This window comes from Melopsittacus undulatus, chromosome 2, assembly GCF_012275295.1.
Source record: "Melopsittacus undulatus isolate bMelUnd1 chromosome 2, bMelUnd1.mat.Z, whole genome shotgun sequence".
Lineage (NCBI taxonomy): Eukaryota > Metazoa > Chordata > Aves > Psittaciformes > Psittaculidae > Melopsittacus > Melopsittacus undulatus.
Window position 1 is genome coordinate 67501990 of NC_047528.1, and position 25992 is coordinate 67527981.

Here is a 25992-nt window from a genome sequence, read left to right on the forward strand (position 1 = left end):
TTCATTACAAAGCTCTTGCCTTCCCCAAATTTCCCCTTCTTGACTTTGTCATTTACAGCTTTCAAGAACAGCTACAGTACAACTTTATAATTTGTGAAGGAAAGGAAAGGAGGATAGCAAAGAAAAACCTACCTGTTAAATCCCCATCCACGACACGAGATACTTCTGCAAAATGCCTATGACTAGTAGAAGCAATGCTGGTTGCCACAGGAAGTATATCGCCAATGTGCGTGCACAAAAGAGCAGTGTATTTCTTCAGCAAAGAGCCAACACCTAAGAGGTCAGGACCTATGTAAAAAGGAGGAAGAGTACAGAAAACCATCACATAGTCATATTTGAGAGACAGATTTCAAAAGCTGTCACGCTTCTGCAATGCAGCTACTCGGTATTAGCACTGCATTTAGAAATTACATCCTTTTAAAACTTCAGAAGTTCATAAATTTATTATCTAGATCCTGTTGCCTTCAGAAAAGAAATTTACAGAAAAAAAACTACTTTCAAACATTTTTCAGACAGATTCAGCAACTAAGCTGACAAATGAGACAAGTTAAAGAAAGAAAGAAATATCCTCTGAAAAACATATTATAGAAATGCTGGAAGAAGGGGGGCTTATTTTTGTACAGTAACTTACCGTATGTATTAGGGACCTGCCCAACACAATCTCCTGGGTAAAGTTTACTAACAAGCAGCCGCTGAAAACGAAGCAACAGGTCCAGAGAAGCAGATCTGTCTTTGCTACAATGTTCATGGTCCATGCAGGAAGAAATGCGACGAGCAACATCTTTTAGTTTGACTATTGTCTGTGAAGCGATGTTCCTAATTGGTATAAAAGTATTGTAAAGTACTTAAAGAGAGCTGGTAGTGAACACAGTCCACAGAAACACACGTTAAGCTTTGTCTAGAGTTTCACACAGCTATATAAGAAACCTACGCAAAGTTTCTTTGTAGGATGTTCCCTTGTTTGCATCATAGTACCCCAAAAGTCAACAGTTTTTGTGAAGGCATTCCATTTTACAGGATTTCTAAAAAGTACATTAATTCTGGTTCTTTTGTCAATCACTCACTACAAAAATCAATCTGACTTTACTGAAAGGCTGCAATGAAAGTCATGACATTATGTAGCTCAGAAGAGTCTCAGTACTGATTAAATTACTTGGTTACCAGCACAACTAAAGTGAAAAAGCACAATATATCTCTTAGTAGTCTCATAATTACTTCCTGCTACATATACTATATATGAAATTCTGCTGTAGATGACATAAAGAAGCTTTGTTCTCAGCACCCTGTTGGTTGTGCATTCACAATTCTCAGTGTCAAGAATTTAAAATTCTGTCCACATACAGCCTCAACTACAGTCTCCTTAAGGAAAAATATTCCATTCTAAATAAATGTGTGCTGAATCTCACACTTCATAAGAACAGGCTTTTGAGTGTTTGTCCTTTATTTGTTACACAGACTTTCAGGGTACAGGAAGAAGAACACAAATCATAAAAGCAAGGCAGTAAGTTTTCCTAAAATCAGTCATTAAGTATAGAACTTTGCTCTTCAGCAAATATAAAATAGCAAAACTATAGGAAAGCTAGGAGAATGCTCAATATTTTGTATTCTGAGGAGCTAAAATGCTAGCAGGAGACTATCTGCTAACCAAAATTAGTCATTCTTTAGTTGACTAGTTCATAAAACTTCTGAACAGATCTTCTGTAAAAGAGTAAAAAACAAATTCAAAGCAACTACCTTAGTAATTGCTGAATTAACTGAACTAGTGGTAAACTTTGCTTTCCTGCAGATTCATAAATTCCAGTATTAATAAGGTCTTTGTCCAATGGAGTCCTGCTCCTATGAAGCGTTGATGCATTTGCTTCTTGTTCATCAATTTCTTTTTCTTTCTGTGCTTCTTTTTTTGCTTCAATATCCTAAAAAAGGATATAAAGAAAATGGGCAAACTGCCACTGTGATTATGAAACATTTTACTAGCAAGTACTCATGTTAACATGATAGAGTTATTTTTACCTATGCCAGAAATGAAACAATCCTTAACAGACAAATGTGTATTGAATATTCTATAACAAGTCCATGGGGATACATTTTTAAAAATATATAAAAGGAAAGGAAGGGAGGTGAAAGTAAGAAAGAGCAGACAGCTACCAAACTCAATTTCCACCAAACCAAGTTAACAATTGCTTTCTGTTTGACGTATGTTTAACCATGTCAATAGCTAGTGCACAGTTCAAAACGGAAGGCATGTTTACTCTATAAAAATAACAAATCCAGTCCACTGCAGAAGAATCTGAAATAGATTTGCTACTGAGCTATAGCATGCAGAACTCTACAGAAATATATCCACCCAGGGTTTAGACAACATAAATTAACCTGTGCAGAGCTATATGCTGCCCCCTAGATCACTTTAAGCATATACCTGAAGTTGGCTCTGGCATCTCTAACCCACACTATAACAAATGTGCCCTAGTAGACTTGGTTAAAAATCAAGAGGCGTTGCATGTCTTCAAATACAACAGAAAATGCTCATGCTAGACTATGCAGTAAACCAAAAATTAATACATGCATTTCCTCTCATCATAAACATCCCCATTTACCAACAGTGGAGAAAAAAAACCCAAGAAAATATACTTGGAAGAATAAAACAAGCAAAGAGGCAAGGGAAAAGCACACTTTTGTTTTCACAGCAACACATAAATATGTCAATTTAAAGTAGTCTCTGCAGAGGATGTCCTGTCTCTGAGGAACTAATGGAGAAGACAGTATACACAGAATGTTTCTTTCTTCCTTTATATAACTAGTCAGCATCTACTACACATTCAAACCTGCCTGAAATGGAACCCATGGAAATTTGAGATGCTGCAAAGAATTCATTCACTTTGAATTCCCAAGTACTATGGCTGAAATTTCTGCTGAAGAGACATAGGTGAAATCAAGGAAATGAAGAACTCAAGAATCCCACAGAAAGGTACAAACTACTTTGTAAAATTATGCTCCTATTACAGAGCTTTATTAAAAGTTTGTTACCTTTGTTGATATCATCACTCCAGGCAACAAGAAGAAACACACTACTAAAAAGGAGAATGTGATTCATGCTCCCATACAAACACTGGCTCAAGTTTCAGGTCAAAAGAGGATAACATCAATCTACAAACTCAAAAAAACACTTGATACATATTCTTATTCTGTTTATACAGACCTTCAAAGCTGCTGAAACATACCTGAATTTCTGCAGTAATAGCAGCATTTAGTGCAGACTCTAAGCCTCCATCAGCCATCAAGCTGCCCACCAAAAGGTCAATCATAAATCTACGGCCTGGACTTACATTCATTTCATTTCCTGAAACTTAAGAATGGAAGAAGCTATTAATGAACTAGAAATGAAAGCTCCAAACAAACGGGTTTAAATATTAGGACCAACCTGCACTGGGTAAGAGCGCCGAGAGGGCTCTAGCCCGCTCTTCTGCTGTTGGCAGTAACACAGACCATCCACTCTGCAGGACTGCTTGAGCAGCTGATTGCACAGTATTAAGAACACCAGCATTGCTTGCTAATGTTACCACTGTCTGTTTCAGGCTATTGAGCAGAATACTGCCCAAACCTAAGCCAAGGCATTCCGGATCCACCTGATGACTAATGGCAGCATGAAGCTGAAAAAAAAGGGGGAGGAAGAAAGTAAATTTTAATTAAGAAGAGATGTGAACTCTGGGAGGGGAAAGTCATCAAAACTGGAAAAAATAAGTTCACTGACCAAGACACAAACTTTCACATCTGTAAGTTCATAAAATTAAGGAAAGTGCTGCCTTGCCCAAACACACACTCAATTTAAACCAATGTCCAAATATTCTGTCTTATATTTAATTATATACCCTAAATTCTGAACTGCAATAACCTAAAGAATGACCTAAACTGTTCCTACTTTGCTAGAGTATTCTAAGAAAAGTAGCACATCTTCAGTGACTGTCAGATACCCTGTAAAGCCCAGAAAGCCAACCGTATCCTGGGCTGCATCAAGAGGAGCATGACCATCATGTCGAAGGAGGTGATCCTGCCCCTCTACTCTGATCTCGTGAGACCTCACTTGGAGTATTGTGTGCAGTTCCGGTGTCCTCAACATGAAAAGGACATGGAGCTGTTGGAACAAGTCCAGAGGAGGGCCACGAGGATGATCAGGGGACTGGAGCACCTCCCATATGAAGACAGGCTGAGAAAGTTGGGGCTGTTCAGCCTGGAGAAGAGAAGGCTGCGTGGAGACCTCAGAGCAGCCTTCCAGTATCTGAAGGGGCCTACAGGGATGCTGGGGAGGGACACTTCATTAGGGACTGTAGTGACAGGACAAGGGGTAATGGGTTGAAACTTAAACAGCAGGGGTTTAGGTGGATATAAGGAAGAAATTCTTTACTGTGAGGGTGGTGAGGTACTGGAATGGGTTGCCCAGGGAGGTAGTGAATGCTCCATCCCTGACGGTGTTCAAGACCAGGTTGGATGAAGCCTTGGGTGATATGGTTTAGTGTGAGGTGTCCCTGCCCATGGCAGGGGGGTTGGAACTAGATGATCTTGAGGTCCTTTCCAATCCTAACTATTCTATGATTCTATGATTCTATGACTATCACTCTTAAAAACGCTGTTCAAAATTCCTAGAAATGCTCAAAATCTGAGTATATTGGCTTATTGTGTAACTATACCATGCTTAAGCCACTTAAATTTTATTTTTATGGTTCATTTTTAAAGAGATCCAAAAGCTGTCAAGAAGAAAAAACACCCAACCATTAGCTGCCAAATTTCAAAAAGTAGAAAGTGATACTGTACTTACTTGACTTTTAAAATCAATAAAAACGTTTTAAAGCACATTAAGTCTGCTATTTTCATCCATTACTCAAACAATTAGCTCAAGGACTGCTCAATGTGTAAGAAATTGAAGGTACCTGAAGCCTTAGAAGGTTTAATGTTGCCACAGCCATACACTCCTTCTCCTGAGGAGGGGGCCAGTCAGAGGAGCCATCCATTCCCTCTGTCACTTGTCTTAGTAACAGATCTAGCTGTTCAAATGTCATGGGGCAAACATCCACCACAAAAGGTACCCGCAAACCTATTGACCATTCTGAACACGATGACCAAGCAAAACTCTATAAATAGAAAAAAAATCAACAGTTATTTCCCAAAGATAACATAACACTGATTACAGATAGGAGTGTAAAGCCAACATCTGTCTTCAAACAATAACAGAAGATGCAGAAATAATATCAGCACATCTGTTGAAGAGAAGCCTCCACTTCCATCCTTGTAAACATATACAAAATCCTACCAAGGCCAGAAAAAAAAAATCTCTTATCACATTTTCCAAACTGCTGTTATGCCAGTCCAGAGAGCTCACCATCTTTGTTGCAAGAAACCTTCTACTGACAACTCTTCAATTCCTATATCAGACTAAAAACACATCAGGTAAATAGCTACTTCTCAGAACACCAAAGAGAAGGAAAGCTAGTCACCCCTTTCTGGCAGAAGAACTGCGTAAGACTTGTTTTTTCCAAGCCCTCATTTATTCAGAATAAGAAATAATAAGAAAAAGTCATGTAAACACAGAAAGAAGGACTGGGATTAGTGTACAGAACTAGTCTCAGAGACAAAGACAATTCATCATTAACAAATCAATAATAAAACTTACCTGGGCAGGCCCACAGGCAATTCCAACAATATGCTTTGTGTCTAATCCTGGGAGAGCTGCAGGCTCTGGTTTGGTGATCCGCAAAGTATCAAAATGTTGACATTGATCATTGCTTCCCCAGCTGTGCACTTCACTATCTTCAGTCAGTGCTAAACAATGGGTAGATCCAGCTGCCACATCTATCACCTTCTTCCCTGATAGGAAAGTCAATATTGAAAACATAAATTAAAGATTACAATCATTAACAGGAAAATATCAGTGGTAAGGAAAACTGTGCTAATTACAACCATACTTCACTATGAACACATTATGGATGACAAAAGTCTCACCTTTGCCTTAGCAGTGGGTTGGAAGAGTACAGCAAAAGAAAAACCAAGGAAATATTTAAAAATTCTTAAGAGACAGCTTAAGTACAAAAGTTGACAAGTTTGCTAAAAAAAAAAAATCTTCTGTTTTGTATCTCTTCTACTTAATAGCTTTTCAGGAAAGGTTTATACATAGATGGGGATCTTTCAACAGAGACTAAAATTATATGGTAGTCATCAGTTCAGAAGTTACTTTCTGTTAGACCATTCATCATATATGAATAACAATTTTAGGAATGACAGAGCAATAAAGGACTTTTTTTACTCATCTTCTCCTATAGAACTCAGGTTTGTCTCAAAGGCAAGAATTAATCTCCACTTTAATACAAAATAGTCAAAATTACTGGCACAAACACAGTCTTAACATTATTTGTTGCCTGTGACTGTCATTTATTCCATTCACATGCCCTAATCTAAGCATAAATATGTATTTTTAATATATATTCATTTGCATAACAATGCAAAGGTACAGGTTCACATAAACACTTAAATCATAATAAAAGCAGTAAGATTAAAAGACAAGCAGCATTTAAAGTAGTCATAATATAGTGTCTCTAAGTCTGCTAGAATTTTAAAGGCATAAATGCAGAAGTCCTGGGAAATGTGCATTATCTTTTTCAATGCAACTAGCATAGAGCATGACAGAGTACATGGTACCATCATTCTTAAAGTTGAGGTCATTAATGTCCCATAAAAGACTGCAACAACAGCAAAAAGAACTTTGGAATACTTTCAGTTCTGGTTACTACCTTTCAAGCCGTCCAGCAGTTTTGGATATCGAACGTGCTCTTCCGTTCCATGCCCAAGTCTCTGATTGTCACCTTTGCCCCAGGTGTAGACCTGGCCATCTTTGGTTAATGCAATAGAAAACTGACTCCCACAGCGTACTTTCACAATGTCCAGATCTTGAAGTTTTTCTATTAACTTGGGAGTCTTGCAACCATCACTGCCTCCTCTTCCCAGTTTTCCATAATCTCCATCACCCCAAGACCACACTTGGCCTTTAAATCAAGAGAAAGAAAACAAAAATATTGCTTTTTCATGTAATGAAGTTATCTGTTTTGACAAGCAAGTTCTTAGATAAGATTCTATAATAAGCAGAATTTTCAAATTGTAATTTAAGAATAGCAGTTATAAATTAATTAATTTTAATTCTTCATGAATATATGAAGAAAAATACTATAAAAGTTTTCATGTTGACAGAACTAAGGGTAGCACATAACATGCACTGAAAATTCATCTGTGTACAGAAATTCCTTCTTAAAAACATACGAAGTAAGGACTTACTGCAAATCAAGCCTGTGGTTCAAAACTGAATTCTTTTATTACAAGGCATTACAAGAACTTGCAAAATCTTTTTCCACATTAAATGGCCAAAGAGTCTGTGAATCCTGTTTTAATTTGTAGTTGTTGTCATTCAACCATTTCACAAAACGTAATTAAGAGTACCATTGTCTATCATGTACTTTTGAAACACACTACTAAATCTAAGCCCTGATGTAGGAACTTTGAAATAGTCCAAGTCATTCTACATCTGCATTGAATAAAATCATGGTTCAAGAATGGTAAACATATGCTTGTCCAAAAAGAAAGTCTTGGTTTATATTCTGATGTACTTATGTTCCCCACTTACATAAGCTAGTCCCTAAGGTACTCTGATAAGAAATGGAAGCTCGCAATGAGGACACCAGGGATAGGGTGTAGATATTTGGGTTTCCATTTCCTGAATGAGTAAATCTTGCAGCTTTTAAATTCTGCACATCCACATAACCAGCTACATTTTAAAAAAGCTTCCAAGCACTATCTGCTTTCTCAAGGATAACTCTGGTGCTTAACCTCACACAGTGAAATTCAGGTTTTGAACCTGTCTCACCCTAGGCACCTCATTCAGGGATGCGGGGAAGCAGAATTTCAATACGGTCTCTCTTTGGCACTTCCCATAGGTAAACACAGGCAACTTTCTTCCTCAAAATTCTGGCTGTTGTGACAAGATGAGTTATTTGCACTCACATAATAGTGAATAAAACTTTGATGTATACATACATGTATGTAATTTTTGTGCGCATATTATACATTTACATAATAATTTTACATATATATGCCATATAAGGAAATACATATACAGATTCATAATTAATAACTTGCATATCTATGCATGGGAATATATCTGCATATATAATATGTGCAATTCCACATTTTGCATTTATCTTTCCCCAAAAGGAATTTCAGTTTCTTCTTTTTACGTCATTCAAGCCACTAGAAAAAAGCATATCTAAGGTATAAATATCTTCAGAATGAAAGGAAGCAAAGGCAAGCTTAAAGTGTTATGCTATATTTTGCTACTAACCGTTTTCAGTAACTGCAAGAGTCTGAGCATCTCCACTCCCACAGGACACATCAATAACTTTGAGTCCTTTCAGCCCTGTGACCAGCATTGGGATGGTCTGATCTTCACTGGAACCTTCAAAACAAAGTAGTTCTATGAGAAGTAATACCAAGAAGACCTGGTAGGTTCTTTGTTTTTGTCTTGTTTGGTTATTGTTTGGGTTTGGATTTTTATTTTTTGTTTATTATTTGCTTTTGGGTGTTTTGTTGTGTGGGGGGAGAAGGGTGCTGGTTTGGTTTTGTTTTCAGACTGGAGCATCATGCTTAAGCTCCCATAAGGTTTCTTAGGCATCTAATACGGGTTTAACCTATGAGATAGTCTTTGCTTCACAAGGAAGGGAACAGAACACAGTAGATTTTTCTTCTCAATCTAATTGCTTTTTTTCACATAGCTCATAGAAATTTAGTGTTTTTGAGACAGTCCCTCCCTTCATCATTTCAATTCATTTGAAGCCACATACAGTTCTCAAATTAGCTTTAGGTGAGTTGGATAAAAGATCATTTGAGACAGGCACTAAATAATTCTTTGACAAGCAATTTACTTTATGGTATCAGGTAACATACCATGGCCAAGCCTGCCATAGTTTCCTCGTCCCCATGTATATAGCTCTCCTTCAGCAGTAATGGCCGCACTATAGGTGCTTCCACATGCAATATGAACAACGTGTTTCCCAGCTTGCTTTCCCGATAAAGCAGATATCATCTTAGGTTCCTCCAGAGGGCTATTTAAAGAAAAAGATATTTCACAAAATGTGATCTGATGAGTAGATAATATAAGGAGTGACATGCTTGTTAGAAAACAATTGCTGCAATTCTACCTACAAACCTTATTAGTCTGAAGTTGAAAGATATAAATAGAGCTATAAGCCAAAAATTAAGTTCAGATAGTTCAACAACATACAAACCACTAAAGGAATTTCTGACAACTATGACTTCTATTTCCAATTAAATTAATGCAGTCTTCTCAAATATTTGTCTATTATAAATATTATCTTTAATTACTTTATCTGAACAATTAACAATTGATTTCATGACACCGCTAACCCTTGTGCAGTGACTGCTTTGTTTTTATAGGGAATTCAGCACTGGAGGAAGACACAAACTCTAAAATACATTAATGTACAACCCCCACAGAATACCCATGTAGAAGACTGCTCCTACACAGAAGTAGGACAGTAACGTTACTGTTTAACACAAGGGAAAAAAAATACATGCAACATGACTGCACAGGAAATTGTGACCCCACTCTGACACTGGAGTCAATGTTTCTAGAGAAAATGTGCTGTGGATTCATAAAACCATGATTAAAGGACCTAATAACAGTGCAACCACTACTGCACCCTCTATCTGCAAGTATCTCAGAAAGCAGCATTAACACAGAACCAGGAGGAAAAATGCAGGGAGAATACAACTTCTGTTCAATAGCAGAGACTGCTGTCAAATAATGAACGTGCTTCTTCACAGAAGAGTTTTTATTATTAATTCAGAACACTGGCAAATAACTGCTATGATTATTTTTATTACATACACTGTATCTCCATGGCCTAGTCTTCCACCGTCTCCACAGCCCCAGGAGAAAACTTCACCATTTGCTGACAAAGCAAGATAGTGATGCCCATCTGAATGTGCTGCTATCTTCACAATATTTCTGGAAGCTAGACTCTGCACCAGCTGTGGTCCCTGTGAGCCAAGAAAAAGCAATATACTTACAAAAAATGCTTATATTTTCCATCACTTATCTAGAATAACTAGGTATAGTTTTCCTTTATCAAAACTTGCACTCAAATTAATGAAGCAAAAGGTAGAAGGAAAAAAAAAAGGTCAAATCTACTATTCAACCTGATAGGAACAATGCTTTGAAGTTATTTTGTTCCATTCTTATCAGGACTTCAATATACATGAGAATGGTGTTAATCTTACAGGCAAATCTTAGTTTACAAATCTTCTATAACTACACAGTTTGGGCACAGTGTTACATCACTGAAGTAAAACCCATTTCACATCTGCCAATTTCTGAAATTGTTATCAAGGCAAGTGTATCAATGAAAGTGGTTATAACTGTATTCATTACCTCTAGCCTGATAAAAATTACAAAAACAGATGCATTTCATCAAATCAATGCAAAAATATCAAAACCACTATTACTGAAAGCTCAAAAACATCCCAGAAGCTCACAAAAATCAGCGCATCTCCATCTACTCTTCCAAGAAACTAAACAGTTAAAGAAGCAGACTTATGCTGTGAAATAATACAGAAAAGGAACACATTTTCGAATGCATATAATAAAAACTCTCACCAGAGTATCACTGTTGTATGCTTGTGTATAAACTCGTCCGTTTCTAGATAGTATTAGAAAACGTTTCTCTGCACAGGCAACCTGCACAACACCAAGATTGGCAAGTCCTTCACACTGAATCGGACCACTCACATTAGCATAGTATTTCCAACCTATTAAACCCCAAGCGATGACCTCTTGCAGAGATCCCTAGAAAATTAAGAAATTCTGTAAGTACTAATTCTGAAATATACAACTTAATAAAATGCATAGAGTAGATTATTTTTAAAGCTTTTTATGTCAAACATACTCAAACCTGTGATAGTTATTACTACCAGCAGTCAGTAAAGCTTATCTATTAAAAGATATCAAAAATAAAAGCTTGTATGCATCATATTCAGTTTATTCAGTCTGGTACTGAATAAGCTATAAATATCTACAGTACGTGTTCAGAGGTTTTCAAAGTTGAGAAGATTAACAGTTACTTTTTTTTTTAACTACATAAAACCCTTGAGCATTTACTCTGATAAACACACAGAACAGCCCAAAATATGGCAGAATTAGCCACAGTGTTGTCATAAGAAAGGATGGCTCACAAACCATAGAATTATATTCCAAGACTGACTGAAAGAACACGGATATAATAAAAGATATCCAAGTAAGACAAATATAGGCAACTCAAGGTTACCCTGTAAAAATTGAAAAGGAAATCTGAAGACTCTCAGGAGTTGTTTTCCTTTAAAACTGAAAATCAGTTACACTTTTAGGAAAAATATCTTACGAACTTTGACATTGCAAACAGTTACCTTATGAGACGTAGGAGAGCTGCACTGTGGAGGCATACATGGAGTGGCTAGGCGATCTAAATGGGCCATGATCACAACAGCTGTTTGTCTCAGATCAATCGCTAGCTCATTATCCTGTGGTAAAGTCAGATACCTCAGAAAACTTTCATTTGGACTCAGAGGGTAAGTCAGGATCTAGAAGAGAAAAATGAGCAGTCAGAAGAACCCTCGAAGTATTTTGATGCTACTACACATACAGATAAGACAGTATGTTTTAGCCATGCTGAGTATCTGCACAAGCTGAAAACAAATTAACTGTATATCTTTTGCTTGCAGTAGAGGAAAATTCCAAACACATATATTGAAAATATAGTCAGATTGTGAATGTAACAGAAACCTACAAGCATAATAAAACTAGTTTACTATCTTTTATCCACCTCAATAATATTCACCAAGAGTCATAGTTCAATTAACTTCAAACACAGCTAAATAAAAATGAGTATGCAGAAAAGTTAACTGGCTACATATCCAAGTTAATTATCACAAAATCATTAACTCTGAAACACAACACTTACCTCTAATTATACTGTGACATTCATCCTCCTACCTCAAGAAACTCAAAACATACGCATGACAATCAAACAACAGTGGTGTGTACACATTGTACATGGAAAGCACTACTGCCAACTTTGTTCAGATAATTTTAATATTGTTTTAGCCAGCCAAATTAAATTTGATACCAACATAATAACGTCAGATTATCTAGAAAGGGCAAGTACCTGAATCTCTTCCTCAGTATTGGGCACATCTTTATTACATATTATACTTTGAAATCTCTGTAGCAAAGGTAGAAGAGGTGCACTTGTTCCCTGTGCAGATCGTTCATTGTCCGTTTCCCTTGTTCCATTATCCCAAAGTTGAAGCAACAACATAACTGCTGACAACATTTGGCTGAAAGAGGAAGTTCACATATTGTATTAATAAGCATTTCTAAAAACATTTTTTTGGTTATCCATACAATTCACTTTCCACATTTTGAAGCTCAGCAATATCAGACACCATGGCTTTCCTTTTTAAGCAGATTACCAGTATAGCAAAAATGAGATTTTGCAATCTAGCTAACATAAGATCTTGACCACCACTGCATTACTGAAAAAGTTAATATGCTTTGAACAACAATTATTACGTTAATCCCAAACACATGAAAACTGAAAACAGGCGCTGCTCAGACCATTCCAATAGACAGGGATGTTTAAAAACCAGTTTCTCACCTTAATGTACCCCTCTGCACTGCCAGTTCTAGCAATATAGCAAGTGCCAAGTGCTGGTCTTGTAATGGAATGTTTCCTGGCCCTTTGGTACTGGGAGCTCCATGTACATCTCTAGAAGTCAAACAGTATGTATTAAGGAAGAAGTGACTGGAAACAATACATGGTTGCTTACCAAAATCACCTACAACACACCAAGAACCACTAAACTTCCAGAAAAATATAAAACTGGCAATGAAAGCAGGTGTGAAGAAAAGCTAACACATTGCACACAAGATCAATTTTTTGAGAGACAGCCCAAGCTCTATTAAATACGTTGAAAACATGAAAAACTTTTTTACAGGTGAAATTAAAATATCCTTATAGTGGATATCATAAAGAATGTAGTTCCAGTATTCAAAAGACAATTTCTGGCAGCTATTGTAAAAATGTAACTTCAAGATTCCTCAAATAACAGGGAAATAGCAGGGAAGTGCTCTAAGTCCAACAGGAATGTTTTTTCCCCCTCACATTCATAGAAGTTTGCATTATTTTAGTACACTAGAAAGGAACAATTAAGCGTACACATATACTGTATTACCAAAGAATTCTACATGCAAATACAGTTTACACTAATGAAACACTTTTTCAGTTAAGTCTACATGCAGTGATTCAGAATATTCAAATTTTTATTTTTCTTAAACAGGTGAAGCCTTGGGTGACATGGTCTAGCATGAATTGTCCTTGCCCATGCCAGGGGGGTTGGAACTCAGTGATCTTAAGGTCCTTTCCAACCCTAATCACTCCATGAGTCTATGAATTAAATCATATTTAAAGAACATAATTTCCATAGTTCATGTATGAGCAAAAGCAAAAGCAATCTTTTTAATTTTACATAAATTATTACGCTTATACCATCAGCTGCTATGAGATATAAGTTTGCCATATAACAGCTACTTCAGCAATGCTCAAAAAAAAGAAACTTACCCAGTCACAACAGACCTTAGGAATTTAGTAGCTCTTTCCACCACTTCCAGCCATACAGAAGATACAGTCCCTTCATCAAATAGGGATGCCTCTGGTAAAGCTCGTAGTGCATCAAGTGATTCCTGTAGCAATTCACTGCACAGGTCTGCATCTTCACCTAAAGAGCACAGTAATATTAGTTACATCTCCATAACATACAAGTTATGCAATTTTTTGTATAGAATGTTTTGTGGATTTTTTTTTATCACGCATACATGTTCCTTGATAATATGTACAAAGTTCTCAAATTTCACACAAACATTGTGACTGCAAGATTTCTGAACAGCTATCTGCTTCACAAAAGACATTCAAAAAGATGACAACTCTTAAACCAGCTCATTCCACTATGCATCTGCTAAGGAAATCGGAAGAGAAACTAAGGCTGACTGGACAAAGAACGAGCTGCCATCTGAACAAATAGTGTTTGTTCAGACAAACATCCTGCCATCAGACAAGCAGACAGTATAGAGTGACACACATGATAATTCTGCCAACCTCTGCAATTTGACAATCACTGTCAAGTACACTAATTAAACACAAGTTTGACACTACTGCTCCCAAATATTTTTTGTTGCCGTCATGAAGTAATCTAGTGGATCGACCTTGTCTGAATAATAAATCTCACTTTTCTGGAACCTGGCATTAAAAAATATATTCTCTTAATGAAATACCAATTTGCCTTCATAAGCATAAAAGGATCCTAGCACAACATAGCCTTGGTAGTGGCTTCGATGGCTTTGATAAACAACGGTATTGCTTGGCATAGTACTACATAAACATAAAACACAATTATGTAAATCTAATATTTACAAATGTATAGTTCCATGCAAATACCTAATAGACACAGATGCTTTAATGAATCATCTGTCTTCTAATGAAAATAAGCAATAAGCTACAAAGCAGACCTACCTGACCTCCAGGCTCTACGAAGGAATGCAAATGCAAATGAAAGTGCTGCTCGGGATCCGACTCGTGCAAGTCCTTCTACACCTTTGCCTACAGGTCTTGGACTAAATAAAATTATATATATACTGTCTTAGTGTAATTTAGATTATAATAATATATATTTATATAGTAGCTATTTGTATAATTTGTATATTCAACAGTTTTACAATTTAGCTATACGCATGCATATATAATTACACAATTTTCATTTCTAAAGAACTGTAATTGTCTCTTGAAAATGAAGGTGATCAACATCGAGATGTCAACAACAAAACCTTATCTTCAACTGCCTGAAGGAACAACCAGTTCAACCCCCAATATTAAAAAGCTCCAGAGAAATAATAAACTAGACTGGCATAATTGATTGGCATCAGAAAGATGCCTACAGTTCTTCAGAGTGAAATTATGATCATATATTTAAGATACAGAGACATAAGATACTTCATGTACTCATTATCTACTCAGGAAGTTTATATTTCTAGATAATTTGGACTGCACAGATCATGCTTACAGGCTTTCTTTATGAAGCTTCAATTACAAATCATTAATTCCATCAATGTTGTCATTTCTTATCTTTCCATTCAAGTTATTAATCTTTCTTTGCAGCTTCTGTATTGGTGTGCGTTAGGAAGAGATAGCTTGAACTTTCATTAATACCCACTGGGCTCACATATTTTTCTCTGAACTTTTCATGCTAACAATCCCATTCATTTAAGTAAGCATTCTTTTGTAATGACAGGAGATTCCTTACCGCTCCCTCTCAGAAGGACACCAACAATTCTGGCTTTTTAATCTCACATCAAAAGAAAGTGAACTGCTTAAGACTTTTTCAAGAGAGAAAAAAAATTAACTGGTATTTTTAATCATCTGATAACTTAAATATACTAATGCTCTTTTTTTAATCAGAGCTAAAAAAAAAGACATAATAGATTATTGAGGGGAAAAATATCATTGTCAGAACTTCAATTACATAATAACTAATATTGATATTAACTTACTGTCTCCTTTCCTTTCAGAAGCTAGAGACAATCTAACATAAAAATTTCCCAGGCTGAACTGCTTATTCTGTCAGACAAGCAACCTTGTTCAGCTACTGAATAGCATTCTTTATGGCTCATCTGACAGATTTTTCTATTTTTAGGTCAATAAGCTATCAGAAGATTTCTTATTCAGTTAGTTCTCTTGAAACAGTTTCTCACCCAAGCTAACTAAAACTCTGCTCAACTTTCATGCATTTGTATTTTCAAATTTATGATATGCCTTAATGGAACGAATATTGACAAAAATGTATTAATGTTATTAGAACTAAATAACCTCCACCAGCATCATTTCTGAAATAAGCCTCTCCATACTTTTTGAGTAGAACAAAAGTAATACCTCAATAAAGTATACCTATAGCTCAAAGAATAATATCTACAGCAATGTATTATAAGAAATACCCACTAGTATGAACAGAGACAGTATAAGCAAGCATGAGCTGAAGAGGAAAACTGTGCGGCAGGTGACAGCACATAAAACAATCTTAAGAAATAAGAAGAGTTTCTTTACTGCTAATGTTTCACAAGGACAAATAAATCACATTAAGCTCTCACACACAGGTTGAGCACCTTTCTATAATTTTCCTTAATGTACTAACTTGTTCATGCTTGTGTCATTACCTTTTCTTATCTGCAGCAGGCAGAGGAATACTACTGCTTTTCCACTTAACTTTGACATTCTCCTGAAGAACTGTTCTGTTCAATGCAATGAAATATCGTTCCAGGATAACTAGCCTCTGCTTTAGCCTCATAGCTGAAAGAGCTGTTGTAGCTGTTTGTGTGGCCAGAGTTTGTTGTTCCTTCACTAGTACCTGAAGGCACTCCTTCAATTCATTCACGTCTGAGAATCAAAGACAGATATTATTTTCTGGGTGCTCATCTTTGTTATACACAGTATCATGAAAATCAAGACAAATTGAAAACTGTGAACCAACCAAAAGTCTGAGGCTCAAAATCCAGTGAAACTCCCTGCTTCCATATTTAATGTGCACATTTCTAATCCACAGTATTTAATAATCACAATCACACTAAAGTGTTTATGCAAAGGTTATCATCAAAACACGTCAGAACCCCCATATTTCTTGCCTACAATTAAAATATCACAGGAAATACTTATGACTTTCAAAAAAAAACCAAAACTGTTATCATCCAAGCTCAGAGTCAGACTTCTCTTAAGTGCAGGCAACAACTTTGCAAATCCTCACAAGGATATGCTTTCATTTTGCACTGATACACATTATCTTAATTTGCTCAGAAGTTATAAAACTACTCTGAGAAGCTCCAGGATCACTGCCAAGAGCTGCTAAGTTTCTGAAACAAATAATGTCAGAAACTTAAAATGCTTGCAAGTGCTATTAGCAAATAAAAGATCTGACTTACATTCCAACACTAGAGAAGCAACTCTTCACTAACCAAAAAAAAAGCAGTCAACAACTCAACATACAGATTTTAAAACAAAAGTTTGGAAATCATTTATTTTTACATTCTCTCTAACAACTTTACCTGTATGAAGTATTTCAAAGTTTTGTCCCCACTATGCAATGCATCTCTGCATACCGAGCAGAAAATTCAAATGGAGTTCTCTGTCACTGTATTGCATTGCACAGCCACTTAGTTTGTTGTCAGCCACCACTCCAGCCTGTTTTCTGTATCGCTACTCACATTTCACAACTTTATAATATGCTAGATTCTTTTCCCTGAGGCCATTTACATCTTTCCACCTGACTATGAGGTCCTTAGGATAAGCCCTATAAAATTCCCTAAAGAACTCTATAGAACAGTCAAAAATCAACAAGTTACATATGTACAGCTACTTCAAATCACAATGTAAAGTAATCCATAAATAAAACAGATGCTTGCCAAAAACATGTTTGATTTGGCTTTTATAATGTCCCTTAGCATTATGGCCACACAGAAATCTGCTCAGAAAGTTTAAAGGATGACTGTATCAGTTCTTGCTAAGTAATGCTTACTCTAACCAAGGACTTTGTTAGTCTCATGCTCTGCCAAGGAGGAGGGAAAGCCAGAAGGAAGCAGAGACAGGGCATCTGACCCAAACCAGTCAAAGAGGTATTCCATACCACAGCACATCATAGAATCATAGAATAGGTAGGGTTGGAAAGGACCTCAAGATCATCTAGTTCCAACCCCCCTGCCATGGGCAGGGACACCTCACACTAAACCATATCACCCAAGGCTTCATCCAACCTGGTCTTGAACACCGTCAGGGATGGAGCATTCACTACCTCCCTGGGCAACCCATTCCAGTACCTCACCACCCTCACAGTAAAGAATTTCTTCCTTATATCCACCTAAACCCCTGCTGTTTAAGTTTCAACCCATTACCCCTTGTCCTGTCACTACAGTCCCTAATGAATAGTCCCTCCCCAGCACCCCTGTAGGCCCTCTTCAGATACTGGAAGGCTGCTACAAGGTTTCCATGAAACCTTCTCTTCTCCAGGCTGAACAGCCCCAACTTTCTCAGCCTATCTTCATACAGGAGGTGCTCCAGTCCCCTGATCATCCTCATGGCTCTCCTTTGGACTTGTTCCAACAGCTCCACGTCCTTTTCATGTTGAGGACACCAGAACTGCACACAATACTCCAAGTGAGATCTCACAAGAGCAGAGGGGCAGGATCACTTCCTTTGACCTGCTGGTCACACTCCTTTTGATGCAGCCCAGGATACGGTTGGCTTTCTGGGCTGTGAGTGTACACTGAAGCTGGCTCATGCTCATTTTCTCATCAACCAACACCCCAAAATCCTTCTCCATAAGGCTGCTCTGAATCTCTTCTCTGCCCAACCTGTAGCTGTGCCTGGGATTGCTCCGACCCAGGTGTAGGACCTTGCACTTGGCATGGCATCATGCCCAATATATAAACTGGGGGCAGTTACCTGGAAAGGCTAGATCTGCTTGAGTACAGCTGGGTATCAGTCGGCAGGCGGCGAGCAGCTGTATTTTCTTCCCTTGTTATTTCCCTTACCATTATTATTGCTGGTGGTAGCAGTAGTGGTTTGTGTTATATATATTGTTAGTTACTGGACTGTTCTTATCTCAACTCGTGGGAGATACATTCTTTTGAATGAAGTTCCTGAAGTTCCAGTATACCTCCAGGTTGTTCCACCTGAATTTTTTTTCATTAAGTAGCACCATTTTGAGCAAAAAATCTGAATTGTGAAGTGTCAGCATTACTCAAAATACCAGAGTAAAAGCTTCTACAAAATACAAATTACATGTTCTCAGGCTGCTGTTCTTATCTTAGGTGTGCCATAATCTTTATTTTCTAAGTAAAAATACAAAAAAAAAAAAACATCATCTTGCACCTCAGAGTATCATAACAGAACATACCAAGGATATGACATGCCAGTTTCACTCTCAACAAACCAACAGAAAAAAGAAAAAACAGGGTTTTTTTTTCTTCCCTCCGTGAACACGAAAGCCCTATCAACCTGTAAGTACCACGAGGATACAATGAAGTAAGAAACGACCATACTTTCTGCTTTACAAAGAGACTTTTCTTAATATTGTTCTTTTTGGCAAGCGATTTCTTTCTGCATATTCATTATGGTCTATTTTTTCACTATCCATATAAAAAATGGGGGGGGGATCACAAGGCAATTTAACACACTTGAGGGAGAGAGTCTATACTTGGTGCTAAAGAAATCAAGCTCTAGGTGCCAGACTCAGCACAGTCTATAAGGTAACACAGAGCCACAGCACTCATCATCCCTTTCTAGCTGGCAACTAATCTAAATGTGGACACACTCTAAATTTATTTCTGAGAGTTGAAGAATTAGACAAAAAAGTCCTTCATTTCAAAATAACACACTTATTAAACACGTCATGGGGACTACTAGAAAGAAACACTTGGGACAGACAGAGCCCACCTACAATTCTCCAGCAATTACTTTACAGGGAACTTTCGCTAGAAGTCTATAACTACGCACCATTCAGATCACTTTGGATCAGCCACAGAACTGCCATTATAAGCATTCCAACCTTCCTAATAGATGACACAAACCACTGTAACAACTCTGAATGCTTACAAAACAATCCTACAGAAGCACACAGAATGTGCACACATCCTGCAGTACCAATTGAAAGCTGGCCCTTTTATACACACACAATATTGTGTATCTGCAGAAAAAAAAAAAAAAAAAACAGTTTCATAGCAGCACCTAAGAGGAGCATATACAGGACAGAGCCTGTAAAATACCCAACACCATACTCAATGATCTGATAGCACAACTTGCTAATTTGACAAAAAATAATTAACATTATTGTGGGTTCCAAATACCTCAAAGATTCAATTGTTTTAATACAAAAATCTTCAGTTTCACAAACTATGGAATGCTTCACTAAACAAAACCTCACAATAGCACTTTCTAAAGTAAACGATTTTAAAAGCAAGTTATTTTGCTTTCCTATCAACAAATAAAGTCAAATTAAGACAATACCAAAACTGTCTTCACTTCTTATGAAGAAAAAGGGCTAGAAAGAGCTCAATACTCAAGTCACTGGCCTAAAAATCAAAATGTTTTATACTCAGAAACTAGCAATATTAAGAACTGTTCCTTACAATATACTGTATTCTTAACAATCGCATGCAAAAATATTTTTTTCTAATGGAAAATATCATTTGCCCTCTATGAGATTCAAACCATATAAAAATAACCTGCAAGAACAACAAACTCTTTTAATGAATTTAGTTATAATAAAAATCTTTTCTTTCCCCCTTCTCACTTTGCCTTCACTATCTCAAATGGCTACAACTTCAGGAAAGCTTTCCACCAAAATTAAATTATTCCACTCATGTATTTTATACATACTTATTTAGCATTTCAAAACGTAAAAGAAAGCTCATATGCAAAGCATAGTAAAGGCTGGAACAAGTTACAGTAGTCCTATAACTCAGACATTCCAAAATTGAACCAAGGACTGTCTTGATTTATTAAAAGAAATACTATTTCCAAATGAGATTTATCTACACATTTTCCCACTTTAAATCTTCTCTTATTTCATAAGTAAATTTATCCTTACAAAAATCCAGTTCATCTTTAGAAAGATTTAAATATATCTGGGAATCAACTTAGTGAAGTTGACTTCAATAAACCCTCAAGTATGAACAACACTACCAATGAGCTAAATAGTCTAATGAGAGAATAGTTTATTAATAGTAACGATTCAAATTTCATCTGAGAAGGTTACAGGGAACCCTTTGCACAAAATTGTTCATAAGCCACTATGCCAGCCCTTGATGCTAACCATCCCTTGCAATGTTTTGCTTTGTCAGTTATTTTACAAAGGGTGGAGCCAGATTACTTACTTAATCCGTACTCAGAATGGAAGCATTGAAGTCGTATCATAAAAGTTTAAACTCTCAAACTAACATTAGCAGAATACTTGTTAATTGACAAATACCGTCAGGCACGTTTCTGGCTGCACTACAGATACGGAGGGGTTTTAACATCTTCTGTTATAACTTATCACATCTCTCCCTCCCCTCAGCAACTAACATAACTACATGTCTTCACTTCTTAATTCATCCTGCCAGAAGTTCTCTGCGTTAGAAGGAAAAATACCAGTAGTGTTTAACCCAGGTCATCTGACAGAACAGAGTAAAGAAGTGACATGTTATTTAGGTAAGCCAGCAAAACTGGGGGGACAAAACAAGCAGCTGAAGACAGTAGCTTCTTAAACCATCTCAACCACAGCCAGAACACCAACCTGACATGAGCTTAAGACAAGTAGACTGTCCAACAGCACATTTGCTCCTGTCTTAGCAGCTAAAAAAAAAAAACAACAAAACCCACACACAGGAAAACACACAAACCCAAAATTAGCCCATACTTAATGGTTTGTTCACACTTATTTCATCAGCCCTTGTAGGGAACAGCACAGGCTTGTAACTAGTAAATTAAGGGCCTTAGAAATGCCAGTACCAAACTGAAAAGTTTCAAGAACTTTGGTTGAGTCACAAGCTTTATTAAAAGCAAACAGAGATGTTACAGTGTGGGGAGATTTCAGACTTCAAAAATCAAAAAACATATGAAACAGAATTTGGCAAGAACCTACTGTTATAATGAGCACACATTCCTGCCAGCAGCATAACTAAGGTGCTTGAATTTCCTAGAGATTATTATATTTTGTCTCTTCTTTCCCCTTCTACTACATGTCATTTCCACTGTACATAGAGTAGACAGAGGATGCAATTGGCTTGGCTTAACAGTCATTTAATGATCATGCAAAAGCCATTGGCACAGAATGAGTGGATTCCTATGTCAGAGGGAAAGGCAAAAATATAATCACATACACACATTTTTCTTCAGAAACAAGGCTAAATATGCTCCAAAAATTATTTCATACCGAAGAATGTAGTTCCTAAAAGGCATTTAACTTTCAGCTTCCTTCTGTCTGCCCCCCTATTCAAAAGATGACCAACAGCAGACGTCACCTTATTAGTATTCAGCAGGAGCAATAATGAATAGTTGCACGCACATTCCAACTGCATCTCACTACATGGCTGGGTACTTAACTTTCTAAGTTTTGTATCATGAGCAATACTTGTTTAAATTGATGCTCAAATACTCGTGCATAGAAAGAAGTAGCAAGAAAGGAGACTCATGTTTGTGTATAAAAATACACACATACACATATCTCTTAAGAACATAAACAGCAACCAAACAGATACTTGGAGCTGGACAGCAGCTTTCAAGTTGGGGGCAGGGTATGAGGCTAGTTAAAATCTGCTCCAAGTGGCAAGAAAGTAAAACAAAGGGATGAAGGAGTTCTGAGAAGCAAAAAGCAAAGCAGAGGGCAAATTTCATCCTTTGACTAAACCATTCTCTTATTAGCCCTTCCAAAACTACATTTAAAAAGCACTGATCAAGAAATTTTCTTAAAAAAGGAAATGTCACCATAAAGGAGAATAAAACCAGTTTTTTTTCAATGCCATGACTGCTTTTAATTGTGTAACCATTAGTTCCAAGCCCACCTTCCCTGGCAGAAAATGGCGGGGGGGGTTGAGGAAAGAGGGGGTTGAGAAAAAAGTGTTTACAAAACCTTCTGTATGCAAAGAAGTTTAATAAGATAAGATTTTCAGTGAGGAAAAGACACAATTGGGAGCTGATTATGACTGAATTCTTGAAACACAAAAAACCCATCCCACCAGTGCTGGGGAAGACAAGTTAAGGAACAACGACTCACTGCCTCTTCCAGCGTAAGAACAGAACATTAGGTGAAACCAAGAGATGCCAATATCAAGTCAAGGACTAAGAGGAGATAATATTCATGTAACAAGCAGTTGAATTACAAAGCTCCTTGCTACATACATCGGCGGATGCTAAATTTTAAAAAGTTTAAAAAGGGACTAGACAAAAAAATGGAAAAAAAAAAATCAACATCAGAAATTATTAAAGCCTGTTAAGTTATGCTATGCACACATATGCTTCAGCAAAATAAAAGGGGAGGGGATCTAAGCACACATTCTTATTCCACCATACCACCACCTCTGGCTTAAGTCTATATGCTAAAAATAATGTAACATAAACACAGAACCCAACTACCCACTTGGTTACTACTATTTATGCTGTTGCTGTCAGGATGTTCCTGACAGCAAGAGGAATGTTGGTTAGACTGTCCTTTGGTTTGACTCAATAGAACCAACCTTAAGCATATGATGACTAAGAAATGCAAGTTAAGTACTGCCCTATTTTCTGTACATTTTGTACAACTGCTTCAGGAGTTTCCTCTTCTTCTCATCTCCCCATATCCAAGGTTGAACACCCAGACTCTCTCAGGATCATGTGAGATGCTAAAGTCAAACATTTTCAGAAAAGAAAACTGGTAAAAGCAGTAAACCAAATTTTGTAAAGAATCAGAAGAAATGGCTAATGAACACACAACCTGGCAGGAACAGGATGGGGGAAGATGTTTTAAAGCATCATTAATGTCAAAAATAATGCCTGAATAGGTCAACACTGATGGTTAGGAGCTGAATACAAAATGGATGAACACTAAGATGCAAGAAAAAATGAAAAACAACTTAAAGCCATATAATAACTTATCAATATATTTATTCCTACTTACGCAATTTTACAGTGCTTGGCCTAAGACCATTCAAAATCAAACCCCAAAAAAAACTATGACCCCTTTGCCCTGTTATGGCAAAGCAGTGATCTCAGCATAAATCAGAATTAAAGGAAAGTATTTTGCTCCCCTGAATTTGTGCCAGGATGACAAAAAACAAGCACAAGGCTCAAGAGGGGGAACAAAAAGTACTGCTTCACAGCACAATTCAATGATTTCATGAGCAGGTTTTTGTGTGTGATCTCAAAATCTCTCAGCCCTCCTGGGGTAGGGATGTCACAAGACCCACTGACCTGGATTAGCCTGCTGAAGTGCAATAGCATGGTCCTCCACACTTCTTGGCAAAGTAAGATTGTATTGCAGCACTTCTAAAACACATACTGTCTAATGTCTATACATTGATCTCACAATGTAAGACTGTAAATCATTAAACTCTGTAGAAATAGTTCAGGATATTGACCTGAAATGCAGACATAGAATCATAGAATAGTTAGGGTTGGAAAGGACCTTAAAATCATCTAGTTCCAACCCCCCTGCCATGGGCAGGGACACCTCACACTAAATCATATCACCCAAGGCTTCATCCAACCTGGTCTTGAACACTGCCAGGGATGGAGCATTCACAACCTCCCTGGGCAACCCATTCCAGTACCTCACCACCCTAACACATCAGACGCCTCTTCAGTTCTTTTTATAAAAAAAGTCCAAATTATACCTTACTTGTAAAGATATATAAAATAGTAATGAAAACACAGTAAGTCTTTAATTCTTACTTGACCAGCAACAATATATTTAAGAAAAAATCCCTCTTTCTAAAATTTCCTTCATGCTTTTGACAGGCAAGTGTTCAAAGATTCATTTTATTTTTATGTAGGATGACAAAAGAAAAGCTTAAAACTGTTTTCCACATTTTATGAGACACATGAAGTATCCAAATTGATTACCTGCATTTATCTTTTTTAATTAATTACCAAGTCACAAAAGCCAAAATGGCTCGATAGCAGCTGTTAGCTCTCTGACAAGTACAAAAAGTTACTTACAATCATGTACGAAAGATACCTGTAACGTTTCTATAAATAAACTGTGTGCTCATGGTGTTAAGGATTCGTATGTCATGGCTAGGTGATGCAAACTTCAACAAGGAATAAAAATCTATTAGACAAAGTCTTTGTAAGTTATTTCTACAATAATTACCTATTTGTGCGATAATAAACCACACTACATATAGGCATTAAAAAAATACACGGGAGTAAGTTATTTATCTTGAAAACTTCAAACACACACACACATCCTTTTTTTTTTCCTAAACAACTGTTTTTTTTTCAACTTTTAAGAAATAATTGAAGAGTGAGCTTGAAGGCCAGCTGCTGTCACAGAATCACACAGAATCCCAAGGGTTGGAAGGGACCTCGGAAGATATCTAGACCAACCTCCCCTGCAAGAGCAGGTCCCCAGCATCTTGGTCAGCTGGAAGAAATTTGGCAAGATATTCAGCCTTTAGATTTATATTTGTTAGTTTTATTTTACTCTTCAGCAACAAACACTGAAAAAAAACATAAAGTGACCTTCAGCTTACATCTCTTCAACATATTAAATTCTCACTCCCCCTGCAACTGTAATGGTAATTCTTTTCATTCCTCCTACACTGCAAAATTCTGTCTAGAGTGACAGCAAGCCCATCTGTCCTCCTGTCCTTAAGAAAAGGGAGCAAGCTGGCTGGCACAGAGCACAGGACAGAAGACTGGCAGCTGACCTGCAGCTCAACAGATACAAACAGCTTCCCTAGCAAAAAGGGCTACACAGATGCAGATTCTGGCACTGAAGAGACAATACTTTTTTCAGGGATCTTCAAGAGGTTCTGGGTGAAGGAAAGAGAAAAGGGGCACAACAGATGTCTCCAAAGTTTGCACATGCCAACATCTGAATTGAGCTATGTCATGCACCAGAAGCATAAAACAAACCACTGAAGTGAAGCTTCTCTGCTATTTCTAACAAAGACAAGGGCAGACTGCAAATTGCTGCTCTGCAGTAATAAACAGTCATGAACTTCAACTGGCTTCAGTATCAAAATCAGTATCTCAAAGATATTAAGACATGAACACAAAACCATTTTTCCACTGCCATCACACAAGATACTACTGTCAGCAAAGGTCAGGACAGACAATTAATTGAACT

The 25992-nt window shown here is 37.0% G+C and overlaps 1 protein-coding gene across 2 annotated transcripts in view; it reads right to left on the reverse strand.

Moving 5' to 3' along the window:
• Positions 1-25992, reverse strand: part of HERC2 (HECT and RLD domain containing E3 ubiquitin protein ligase 2) — a 107353-nt gene that overhangs the window by 62714 nt on the left and 18647 nt on the right. For both annotated transcript variants that reach the window (XM_013129594.2, XM_005151396.4), the window contains 18 exons: positions 16349-16568; positions 14655-14755; positions 13707-13863; positions 12744-12854; positions 12252-12423; positions 11494-11667; positions 10709-10897; positions 9941-10092; positions 8977-9134; positions 8375-8488; positions 6777-7028; positions 5663-5856; positions 4923-5123; positions 3419-3647; positions 3219-3343; positions 1735-1913; positions 632-816; positions 133-288 (listed from right to left, as the gene is read on the reverse strand). In XM_013129594.2, coding sequence (XP_012985048.2) covers positions 133-288; positions 632-816; positions 1735-1913; positions 3219-3343; positions 3419-3647; positions 4923-5123; positions 5663-5856; positions 6777-7028; positions 8375-8488; positions 8977-9134; positions 9941-10092; positions 10709-10897; positions 11494-11667; positions 12252-12423; positions 12744-12854; positions 13707-13863; positions 14655-14755; positions 16349-16568 — 3069 coding nt within the window. The remainder of the gene's footprint in view (positions 1-132; positions 289-631; positions 817-1734; positions 1914-3218; positions 3344-3418; positions 3648-4922; positions 5124-5662; positions 5857-6776; positions 7029-8374; positions 8489-8976; positions 9135-9940; positions 10093-10708; positions 10898-11493; positions 11668-12251; positions 12424-12743; positions 12855-13706; positions 13864-14654; positions 14756-16348; positions 16569-25992) is intronic.